General features: G+C 38.9%; 1 protein-coding gene across 1 annotated transcript in view; it reads right to left on the bottom strand.

Annotated features, from left to right (window-relative positions):
* The window catches only part of shtn1 (shootin 1), a 278,814-nt gene that overhangs the window by 87,290 nt on the left and 178,547 nt on the right, over positions 1–12,977 (bottom strand). Inside the window, exon 8 of the mRNA XM_028796007.2 lies at positions 1,122–1,216. Coding sequence (XP_028651840.1) covers positions 1,122–1,216 — 95 coding nt within the window. The remainder of the gene's footprint in view (positions 1–1,121; positions 1,217–12,977) is intronic.

Here is a 12,977-nt window from a genome sequence, read left to right as displayed (position 1 = left end):
TCCTTTCCATGATTAAGTGTAGTAGGAACAGAACCAGGAAAAAAGGACAGGTTAGTCATGGGCATTATAAATAGAATATGCAGTGTTTGACTTTATTAGACAAGTACGCTTTGGATTCACAAAAATGGTGGCTGGTATGGAACAATTCCAATTTAATTCATACTCTATGGAGGCAACATCCAGGCACAGGACACTAGATTCATGAAGATATAGTCAAATAACATTATAACAAAGCTATGGCCTTTTGACAGAAAATACAGCCAACAGCATTACTGAGGAAAGTGAACTTCTAGGTAGGTGGGGTCCACAGTTGTTCAGCTACAAAGTCGCAGGTCTAATGACAGACTAACTGGCTGCACACCCAGATGGCAATCAATAATATCACAAAAACATGCTGGACCAGTATGAAATGAAGATTATGTCTAACTGACTTCAGCTATATCTTTTAGACATTCCAGAAACACCTTTCGGTATTACATATTGTGCCCAGGCACCACTGTCTGCCACTCTTATCTAGAACAAATTAAACAACAAAAATGTCCATTTATCAAAATAGTGAGTTTTTATTTAAACACACAATTAACAAAAGGAAGGATAATTATGAGAAATCAGTGTGGGACACCACATTGTTAACATAACCTAATTCTGAAAAAAAAATCCCCTCACTATAATCCTTTTTTCCAGTGTTTGAACCAATTTTGTACCCATCTACATATTGAGTCCTGAATTCCTACTTCATTTAGTTTGATCACTAACCTTTCATGTGATACCTTATCAAAAGTCCTCTGAAAATCAAGATAAATAATATCATATGCATCTCTTTTATTGTAACCTTTTGTTGCTTACTCTTTTAATTCCATCATATTAGCGAAACACAACATTCCTCTTTCAAACTCATGTTGAGTATTTGCTGACATATCTGTTCTTGACATGTACTGTTTGATTTTTTCCTTCAAATAATTTACTTTTAATACTTAGACTAGCTGTGACAATATTTGGAATAAGAGGGATCAGATTAGAAGGACTGAAAAGAAAAAAAATAATTATCAGGCTAAGAAACTATTTCTTAAAAAAAACTAGTTAAATAGATTTTCACATTCTATAAACCAGAGAAGCCATACCTCATGAGCAAAGGATTCTGCTTTATTCCGAAGATCAGATTCTAGTTCCAGTTTACTGTGTATTTCATCATATTCTTCTACAGCAAGCAATGACACTGTAGATAATAAAGAATTCGATTAGCAATATCCATGACAGCTCAAATCAATGATTTTCAAAAAATTGGAAAATGCTTCTCTTTTAATTAGAAAAAAGAAGAGCAAAGCAGAGTCAATTATATATAAAGGCATTGAATTGGAGAACTGAAGCAAACATACTGGACCTCATCAATTTATTTGAACAGGTAAAAGATACAGTAAATGGTTAAAGAACCATATTATTTACAAAGACTCCCAAAAGGTACTCAACATACCGTCTTATAAAAAATACTGGATGGACTGTTCTCTTCCCTCCCAGATGACGGCAGCCCACTTCTAATTTTCGAGGACCTGAACATCCACCTCATAATACAAAAGGAGTCCAGTCTTCATCTCAGGTCAGTGGATTGTGTCCATGTCTCACAACCATATGGCAAAACAGGAAGTACCAGGACTCTAAAGACTTGGACCTTTGTCCTTTTGCAGAGATATCAGGAGCATCAACATGCCCCTTTTCAGCAATCTCACGATCCCCCGTGCTCTCCCAATCCATCTACTGACTTCATAAGAAGAGTCACCAGAGACATGAATGTCATTGCCGAGGTAAGTAAACCTCAGATACGGCTGAAGTTCTCTCCGTAGACAGACACACTGCTGATGGCTGTGTTCAAGAGGTCATTAAAGGCTTGATCTTGGTTTTTATCATGACACTCACAAGCCCAAATATTCAGATTCCTCACTTAGTATCTCAAGAGCCCTGATGGAAAAACTCAATGGTTCTGCCTCCAGAGGCCAGCCATGGCATCCAGCAACTTCAGGGGGATTCTGCAAAGTCTCAGGATGTCTCATAGGGGCAGCTTGATCAACTGAGTTGAATGCCTTACAAAAATTGATAAAGGCTTCAAGAAACTCTGCTGATATTCGTGTTTGTGCTCCATGGAAACCCTCAATGCCAGGAAGTAGTTGATGGTAGATTTCTTAGGTGTAAAAGCAGACTGCTCTAGTTGCTGGTAGGTGAGCAAGTGATCACAGATTCTACTGAAGATGACTCTAGAAAGGACCTTAACCAGCACCAAGTGCAGTGTTATCCCCCTGTAGTTAGTTGCCATAATCCAGGTGATCACCCTTCCCTTACCACACAGGATCGATAAGTCCCATTTTCCAATCAGGTATGACGTGTCTCCCAAATTGAAGCAAAGATTCCAACATGGACAAGTTCACCCCAGATACCATAGATCCCTGCAGCCTTCCCTACCCTCAGTTGGTTCACCACCTGTGCAATCTCAGTGAGATTGGGTAGTTCACAGCTAATTGAAGGATCAGCCTCAATAACCGTGGACCCAGAGATGTCCAACATCCTAGCCTAGAGGTGACACTCTCCCGGTCACGGATGATTTCAATGTGACCACTGCCACTGACAGGACTGGCTATGAGGATTGTGTAAGTCCCTGTTTATTTGTCTGGCAACTTTGGCAAAAGTGGCTCCATGTTTCTTGACTTTGCAGAAGGTCAGTGGATGTGGATCACTGAATCCTGGTTCCAGTGCCATGAGCCACATCATTGAACTTGGTACTCTAATACTGGTGGTGCAGTGAAGGAGATCAATCACATCCTAACGGACAGATGCTGGAGGCTCCTACAGAACTGCAGGATCTACAGAAGTGTCCAGTTTGTGAATTCTGACCACAGACTTGTTGCTACTCTGAAGATTCAGCTTAGGTCCAGTAAGCTACCACCTACTAGAGAATGAGGCTGAACTTGGCAGACTCCAAGATCAGGCTGTTTCTAATGAGCTTGCACACAGTTTGTGTGAGGAACTTGCAGACTTGGGTGCGACTGCCAATCCTAATGTGATGTGGGAGATCTTCCGTGACAAGACCCTGAAGGTTGCTGTAGGTTGTGTTGGTGTTACTGGTGTTCCCAGAAAGAGGTTTTTCATCTCAGAGGTCACCCTGTATATCATCAAGAGGAGATGCAGCTCAGTCTATACCAGAAACTGAGAAGGATGGTTGCGAGGGCACGGGGGCAGATAAGGAGGCGTTAGTTAGAGGAATCTATGAGCAAGTGACACACCCTCCATGGTCTAGTGACCCACGTCCTGCTTACAGAGGAATCACAGCATTACACTGATCTGAATCTGTTCCTTCAGAGAGTCGCAGTCACGGCGAGTGATGGAATGGTCTGTCTGGATGATGCTGCAGTTGTGACCCGCTGGGCTGGCTACTTTGAGCAGCTGTTTAAAAATGGTAACGTGGGACAACATCAAAGGTTTCCCAGATGACAGGAATATAAATGTGAGATGCTGAATCTCTCTGACTTACTAGTGAGACTTCAAGGAGAGAAATGGAAGCAGTTCTAGCCACCACATTAAGAAAAATACATTAAGTAAAATAACTATGAGATGAAGGCATGAAGAATGGAATTTAAACATTATAAAAGGTTGCAGGACATGACAACACTAAAATATTTCTTCATATTTCATAAAGATACCAACAAAGTAAGTTAGTTAATGTCCTTCCTTCTGGTTTACAGGAGACACATAAAGAGAATTAAGTTGAAGCTCAGTAGGGGAAAATTCCATATGTGGCACAAATTCTTCAGACATAAAAGCAAAAGTTCAGATGAGAGAGGAAAGTTGAGTTGAAAACGTGAGATTATGGTTGGAATTCTTAGGGATTTTTCTTGGGACTTTTTTATTCATCAATGATTGAATCTCCTTATGCTATTACATGGTTGTGGGGGACAAAGCATATCCCATCAGCATTGGGAACAAGGCAGGAAACCAACTACTGACTCATTAGTGCTAGTCCCAAGCCTGGGTAATTTGATGAGGGTTGACATCAGGAAGCATATCATAAATGTCATAAATGTCTGCACCAATTCACCCCAAATGACTACCAAAACAAAGCACAGCATAAAAAGGGTGATGTTTCAGTCTGTGGAACTGCAGTTGCCTTGAAAAAGTAAAGATACTCAAACAGCTTTGCAGCGTATGGAACCAGAGGTTGCTTCGAAAAAAAAAATCTACAGGAACAGTGAACAAAAGCACCCAAGTTGAAACTCATCAGAAAATATGGTTGGCAACATGGAATGTTGATAGTATGACTGGAAAATCTGAAATATTAATAGAAGCTCTCACTTGAAGGATGTGATGAGAGGTTGTTGGTGCAGTGCAGTTTTTTAAATAAATAATCGCATCCTGGGAAGTGCAGGCTCCAATCGGGTGCAGGTTTGTGCGAGCACGCTTCACTCTGGGTTGGATTGGGGTGCTTGTACGATTGTGCATACACATGCAAATGCGAGTGGATCAGTCAACTATCTCTTTCACACATCAGAGTGTGCAAAGCACTAACACCTGTTGCCCAATCAGGCAGGACCAAAAGGAGCCTACACGGCAGAGGGCGGCAAAAAAGAAACAGATCAAAAGATGAAAGAAAACAGTGAGGTGAAGGTTAAAGAGAATAGAGAGAAGGGCAGGAATGGGATGGGGCAGGTGCGAGACAGCAGGAAAGCAAGTAGATGGGAATGTGAGTCTCAGGGAAGTAGCATGTGGCCAACTGTCAAGAGTGGGCTCTTGCTGAGCAAGCAGCCTTTGAGCAGTAGTGACCAAACCACTCGAGGATGACTCCACTGCCAGGCCAGCAAAAGACAGCAGGAGTTGAAGGAAGAAAAGCTTGGTGTGGTGCCCTGTATATGCCAATGAACTGGCAATAGGGGCCCAAGCGGGATGAAAGGATTGTCTGTGCCTGCTGGTTGGCGTCTCCTTGTCCTGCAGAAACCAAAGAAGGTAAGTCGAGGGGAGGTCGGATTTTAGAAAGCAGCACTGAGGCTCAGGGTTTTTAAAGAAAACATTTGCCCTTGTGTTTTAACCTCGTTTTATGTAAATATTCATTTGGACTTTTAACCTCCACTGGACACTCACTAATTTTATGGATTATTTATTCACCAGCTAAGTGTAGTCTTGGGGCCAAAAACAACACAAAGACTCTCCAGCAGTTTTACTATATTCGTAAACTTGGAGAGACGTCAGCTAACTCTTACAAATTACCCAGGGAAGAGGATGTGGACCTACATGTGCTTGCTGCCCCACTGGCATTCGTAAGAAGACACTGGCGATACCATATCTTAGTAGTATCGCTGGCATATAAGTCCTATTAATCTTTGTCTCCAGAAAATACCTCTAAATAGACAATATTTTTAGTGAAAACTTCAAGCCTTGCCCTCCGTTGCTGAGGTGTTTCACTTGCATGTTGTTGAGCTGCGGCATTTGCTTCCCTTTGACGTTGTGTCTCTTTATCTGTGTTATTAGCACAACATTGTTATTCCGCAAAGACGTTTGCTGCACTGAGGTCTTTTGTAGTGAGGTGCATGCAAGAGCTGAAAAAATTTAAAAGTACAAGCATGCTTCATCTAGTGGGTGTGGTTGAGAGTGAGCAGAGCAGAATACTCCATACACACACGTTTTTCATTTATTTATGTCTAATTGGGATGTTTGAATGGACTGCACTAGTTGTACTTTGTTTTTTTGGATTGATTTTAATAAAAGCACTGACAGGTTTTGCACCAAACCTTGCTGAATGTGTGTGTCTTCATTTGCCCAGTTCATCTCGGTACATGTATATCTACAGTTACAGGTTGATAAGGCTCCTGGTAGTGACAAGGAATTGTGGAGCCAGTCAAAAAACCAGTATCTGTTATGTACAAGAAGCTCATTGGAAAGAGAGTGGTACTAGAAATTTTGGGATGGACAGATATGTGTGCAAATTCTTCTGGCAAGGAAAATGTGAAGTGATGGCAGGTTTAGGTATACTTGTGTCATAATCATGGATACACAAGGTGGTTGGAGTAAACAGAATATGTGATAGGATTATTATAGTTTGACTTACAATGGCAGATCATTTAGCAAACTATCTTCACCTATGCTCTCTAAATTGGACTTACTGGACAGGAGAAAAAATAATTTTGAGATAAGCTAACTGTAATTTCTGGTGAAATGTCGAATGAAGAGTTGATATTCATAGGCGGAGATCTAAATGGAGATGTTGGCACATCAAGTGATGGCTATGATGTTGTGCATTGTGGGTTCAGCCATGGATCCAGAAATGAAGAAGGTTTCCAACTGGTGTTGTGTAATGCAATGTACAAAAAGGAAAAGAACAAGTTGTTTACCTTTAAATCTATAGAAGCCAGAACAACCATCATTCATACGAGGTGAGACACAAAAATAACCGGACTGGGCTTGGGGCTTTCCTGGAAAACCGTCTGGAGGTCGGCCGGACATGAATCATAGAACTATATCCCCTCCTACAAGCCCTCTCAAACCACTGACCAGCTGGGTATATCCTGTGAATAGTCCAGTCAGCATTTGCACAACAATGGCTACAAAAGTTGCCGCGATAATGTCGGGTGAAAAAAATCGAACAGCGAATCAACTTCAAATTTCCCACAAATTTTCTCTTTTTCCGTAATGCAGTTTTTGACTGACAAAAACATTCCTGTCCTCGATCATACTCCCTTTTCACCCAATTTAGCTTCCTGTGATTTTTTACTTGTTCCCGAAAATCAAAAGTGACCTGAAGGGAACACATTTTTCTTCAATGGATGAAGTGAAAACAAAAACCTCAAGCCTGTTGCAGAGCCTCAAGCAAGAAGACTTCCAGCACTGTTTCAATCAATGGAAGATACGTATGGAGTGGTGTAGAGATCGGGAGGGGGAGTATATAGAAGATGACAATGTTTGGAATGCTGTAATTCATCAATAAATATATTTATTTTACCAATCTGGTTCTTTTTGTGTCTCACCTTGTATTCTGGTGAGATGGAAAGACTGTAATATGCTGGGAATGGAAGTAGTAACTTGAGAAATAAGACAAACAAGGTTGAAGAAATGCTGGATTGATGAAGTGAGAAGAGATATAAAGAAAATGCAGCTTACAGATGCTAATAAACGTAATAGAAGTCTATGGACAACAGGAATTTGGGATAAAATGGGCAACACTGGCTAGCTGGAAACTAACTGTAAAACTGAACTGATGATTGGGGTAGTTTGTTAAGCACCTTCAGCATGGGAAAGGCACTATATAAATAATATGTATTATTATTATTACTATTACTGCTACTACTACTTTGGTCATATTATTGTGCAAGATTAGTGCAAATGCCTGTCTAAAATAATTGCCCTTAAACAATTAATAAAGTGGAAAATAATGAAGGCAAAATAAAGTTAAATGAATTGAAATATATGGTTTAAAAAAAGCTGCTAGGTAAATTTTTGGTATAATAAACAGATTTTTATAATTTTTTCTGTCATTATCTATTGAATTCTTAGTCACACATATAATAATAATAATACATTTTATTTATATAGCGCCTTTCCCATGCTCAAGGCACTTCACAGAGTTTAAGAAAGAACGACAGGGTACACAGTATTTAGCATTGTACCAGATAAATAAATAAAGAAGATTAAGACAGTAGTTCAGAGAAAAAGCCTAACAGACAACATAATTGATGGCCTAGCACACACACATATACATACAGGTTACATGAGCACCTTGACATAGAGGTAAAATGAGAGAAGGGTAATAAAGTCAAGTAGAGCTAAAAGCCTTAATGAACAGATGAGTTTTGAGTTGTTTTTTAAAAGAATTCATGGAGTCAGCTGACCTGATTAATTTCGGTAGGTCATTCCAGAGTCTGGCGCTATACAGCTGAAGGCCCTGCTGTCACCCATGTAGTGTAGATTAGTGAGGGGCACAACAAGATTGCCAGAATCAGAGGACCTTAGTGGGCGGACAGGCACATAGTGATGGAGAAGGTCACTGATGTAGTTTGGTGCAAGGTGGTTTAAGGCTTTGTAGGTTATTAGTAGGATTTTATATTCGATTCTGTAAGACACAGGGAGCCAGTGAAGGCGAAACAGGATGGGTGTGATGTGCTCGCTACTGCTGGTCCGTGTAGGGACTTTTGCAGCTGAGTTTTGAATAAGCTGGAGCTGTGATATAAGATTAGAAGGGGCACCTGCCAGTAGGGAATTACAATAATCGATGTGATAAAAGCATGGACAAGTTTCTCACAGTTAGAAAAGGAGAGGAAGGAGTGAACACCAGATATGTTACGGAGGTGAAAGTAAGAAAGTTTCTTAATGTGGTTTATGTGGGCGGAATAAGAAAGGGAGGAATCAAAAATAACACCAAGATTCTTTGCAGTAGAGGCAGGTCTGATGAGATCACCACCAAAATAGACTGGGAAGGAGCTCATTTTATTAAGTTGCACTTTAGTCCCAATTTGCAGGAGGTCAGTTTTGTTGCAATTTAATTTTAAAGAGTTCTGCTCCATCCAGGTATTAATTTCACTGAGGCAGGTTGTGAGCCGAGAAAACTCTGATGAAGTTCCACTCCTTAGCAAGATGCCAAGTTAATAGTGCACATAGAAGTCACACAGCGATTATGGGAGATATACAGACAGTGCATGAGGATGGTGACATGGCTGGAGAGCTGTAACCACAACACGAGGAAAACATAACTACAGAAGAGGGGTGCCTCACTATTTCAGAGCACATGGCATTTGCCAAGTCCAATGAATTTCTTTATAAAATAAATTGATGGATGCTATCTATCTATCTATCTCTAGAATTCACCTTTTGTTTCACTTCAGTATTCTGATTTATGAAAGCTGAGCCAAATAATTTGATTTGCGACTAGTCTAAAAATAATCTTTACAGACATGACTGATCTTATGATGTTTTCAACAAAAGAAAAGAGGTGAGATCTACTTGTACATGAGCAAATCTTGGTGCACAGTGTCTCAATATTGCTGCTTGAATCCTCTAGAGCTTCAGATGAATAAATGTAAATTGTTTTTCAAATAATAGAATTTTGCATCTGCTATTCTGACTGAAGTTTATGCCTTCCCCCAGTAATCAGTTACTATTACTGATGATGCAATGAAGCTTTTAGCAAATTATGTCTCAGTTGCGCAAAATATAAGCCAAGATTTTATAGTTATTACCATTTCTCCTTGGTAACTGAACTCTTCAAATATAAGTTGGTAAGATGTTCTACTAGACAGGCAAAAAATTATAAACCAATGAGGACTACTTGTGATGCTTGCAACGCTACTACATGTGCTCTCTTGAGTAAGTCAAATGACATGGTATTTTAAGTCCATTCTTACTGATAGCAAAACCAGGAATACATACAGTGTACAAATGAAGTACTGAGGCTACAGAGTCAATTCAGGATGGTCTGGATTCAGCACTCAGAGTGTTCACAGGAGCCTGCATTGGATTAAATGAATATATGAACACATTCAAATCCTACAATATTTTCTGCAAAGAAAAACTGTATTCCCATCAAAAGGTAGGAATACAGTTGCCTTTCTTGAAGGCAATTATAAAAAAATACTATGGTTTGCCAAAGAATGAAACTTAGTCTTGTGAAAATAAAATATTTCATGATATAAAAAGCCAAATATCAGGAAGTCATAGAAGTTAAGAATGACAGATGTTTGGGATAAGATATTTCACTTTAGACCTTCTATGTTGTGAGTCCAAAATATGCTGAATCTTGAATTTCCATTCACTATCCACTTGAAGAGGAACTGGAGGAGGAACAGGTCAGTAAAAAAGACTAGAATGGACCCATGTCAACTGTAAAACATTAAACACTGGCAGAATATTAAAATTAGGATGAAGGGCAAGTTTGTAAGAGACAGGACCTATCCATTTGTTACTGGAATATAGTCCTATAAATCTTAGAGCAAGGTTATGGGATGAACCGTAAGTTGTACATTCCAAGCAGGGAGCCACTTTTTCTGCCTGAGTTTAAACTCAAGGTTCTTATGACGTTTAGGGTCTGTAAACAGTTTAGCAGGGGTTTCTGACCTCTATAGGTTCTACTTGACCACTGTCCATGATTTATGTAATTTAGCTAGATACTTATCTAGGTTAGGAGTTACAATTTAAATTCAATAAAGAAGGTTTGAAACCATTAAGATATTTAAAAGGAGATGTCCCAATAGAAGAGTGGTATAATACATTACATGTGCATTCTAAAAGTGGTAATAAAGATATCCAACTGTCATGGCAATTATTAATTATACAATGTAGGATCTTTTCCAGATACATATTTACTCTTTAAGGTTAGATTCACACAACAATCCACTTCGTAACAAAATAATTACTACTTTGTAAAATAAACTAAAGATTGTCCCACACAATCAAAGTAGGGGACCCATGAAGACAAAAGATGTGATAAATGAGAATACCAGCTACCGTTTTTACTCGTACACCACGCTCCCTTGTGGAAGACGCGCACCCTAATTTTTACAAAGAAAATCGCGAAAACCATTTTGCCCCGCATATTACGCGTGTTGTGATTGTATAGGAAGCGTTTAGGGCAAGTTTTCCACGAAATGCCCTACTGTTTTTGTTGCATGACGAAAGTTTTTCTTTCTTCCATTGCGCGTGAGAGAGTGCGAGTGAGAGAGAGAGAGAGCCCAAGCAGAAGAAGTAAACATTACTGAAAAAAATTTCCTTGTGTATGACGCGCACCTGATTTTCTAATGCTAATTTTCGGGAAAAAAATGTGCGTGTGGTACACGCATAAATATGGTATTTTCTTTGCAGTGGGGAGTTTCTTCAAAGGAATAGGGTACATTTAGAAAAATGATCAACAACCACAAGAAGCGTGATAAACTGATGAGAGAAAGAAAGATTAGTGGTAAAGTCCATGCAAAAGGATTTGCATGATCTGGATGCAACTGGAATTGGTTGAAATAAACCAACTGGCAATACCTAGATAGGTTTCATTATTTCTCATAAAAAACATTCATGTCACAGAATTCGTTCGGGCATAGTTAGGGACTCATCTGATTCAAACATGTAAGATAGAATTTCTGCTTTTTCCAGTTTAGAATATCAGCCCAGGTTAAAATAAGAGTGAATTTAGTCTTGTTAATGCTAATAGCAGATTTTTATATTATAACTTTAAAGAATTACCAGTTTATGAAATTTATACTTTTCTAGTAAAACAAACATATTATTATCATACAATCTCCTAAAGACCTCTCGTTGGAAAATGAGGATCTTGTCAATGTAAACCAGTGAGTAGATGCCTAAAATATCTTGAACTATGACATTAACGAAATTCTGCAAAACAGATGGTACATTATCCAGGCCATATGGCATGGTTGTATATTCAGAGTTGGTATTAAAGGCTATTTTACACTCATCTGCCTCAGGAATATGAATGTGATTGTAAGCACTTCTAAGATCCAATTAAGACAACATAGTGGATCCTATAACTTGATTTAACAAAGATGAAATCTAAGGCAATGGGTAGCAATTCCTTTTGGTTACTTTATTAAACTTCCAATAACTTATACAAGGTCTTAACCTTCCATCTTTCGTTTGAAGAAAAATAATCCAATTCAGATTGGACATTAGACAGTTTTATTTATCTGTTTTTGTTAATATTATTTTCTATAGCTTGAGTTGTGGTAGAGAACAAATTTCTCCCTTTGGTGAGGGGCCTAAACATTCTATGGCACACTCATATTCTCTGTGTTGGGGAAAGTTCAATAACTATTGCTTTGCTAAAGACATTCATAAAATCTAAATAACAGTCAGGTAAGAGTTGAACAGTAAAACATGGAACCAGAAGAGGTGTATAATTTTTGAGACGAGTTGGCTCCAACTTGTTATTTAGCAACCCAGTCAATTGTTGGATTATAATTAGGCTAGCTAAGGGTAACCAAGAATTAGCAGATGTTATTGGTTAAAAAAAAAAAAAGTAAGCCATTCCATATATAAAACACCTATTTTCATATTTACAATAGTTGTGGTAGTTCTAACTGCCCACTCCCAACAGGTGCATCACCTAAAGTTAAGATTCTATATTTAATAATTGAGGGTATTGTTTTGATCTATAATTCATTGAATAAGGCTGAATTAAGAAAGTTTCTGCAGCTACTGAATGCAATAAAATATGAATATTTTGCCAAAAATGGTTATTGGAATGAGAACTGAACTATTATGCAGGGTTTGTAGGCAGCAGTGAAGATTAATGATAGTATAGATTGCACTCATAGCCTGCTTATTCTTTCATAAACAATACATATTTTAATTTCTGATTATTTTTTTCATTATCATTGTGTAACAGTGGCCACATTTTTCTTTCTATTATGTTTTTCAGGCATTTATTTTCATTCTTGTGCTACATAAATCCATGAGAAAGCATTTTTTAGGCTTTGCTGTTAGAAAGTCTGAAAAAATTGTTTGTTTTACAGAGACTTATACAAAAGCAGTGGGAAAACTGATTGGTTTATTGTATTAAAACAATATTATCCAAAATTTACAAAAAGCATTAGCTCACCCTGGCATGTTGAGATTCCACAACCGCTGGACCCCAGGCAGGCTGGAGCACCACAGCTGTTGATCTGCTGAAACCAGAGACTTTTGAGTTGCTACCCACCATACCTTTCCACCCTCTAGACCTTTGTACACTTTGTAAGAGTAGTGCTATATAGTGTCCGACCCGGCACAGACTGGACACAGGAGGCACATGTAAAATAAACAAATACTTTTTATTTTCTTCGTCTGTGGATGCACGTCTTCCCCGTGACCCACAGGCAATAAACAGTCCCAAATAAAGCACACCAAGCACTCTTCTTCTCTCACTGGCACCACCACTCCTCCCAGGCAACCTTGTCCTCCTCCACCCGACTCTGGCTGCTGAGTGGTGGTTGCTTTCTCCTTTTATAGTTCACCCGGAAGTGCTCCAG

Source organism: Erpetoichthys calabaricus, chromosome 2 (genome assembly GCF_900747795.2).
Source record: "Erpetoichthys calabaricus chromosome 2, fErpCal1.3, whole genome shotgun sequence".
NCBI classification, from domain to species: domain Eukaryota; kingdom Metazoa; phylum Chordata; class Cladistia; order Polypteriformes; family Polypteridae; genus Erpetoichthys; species Erpetoichthys calabaricus.
The sequence above is the reverse complement of the archived record's forward strand: the minus strand, read 5'-3'. Positions and strand labels throughout refer to the sequence as shown.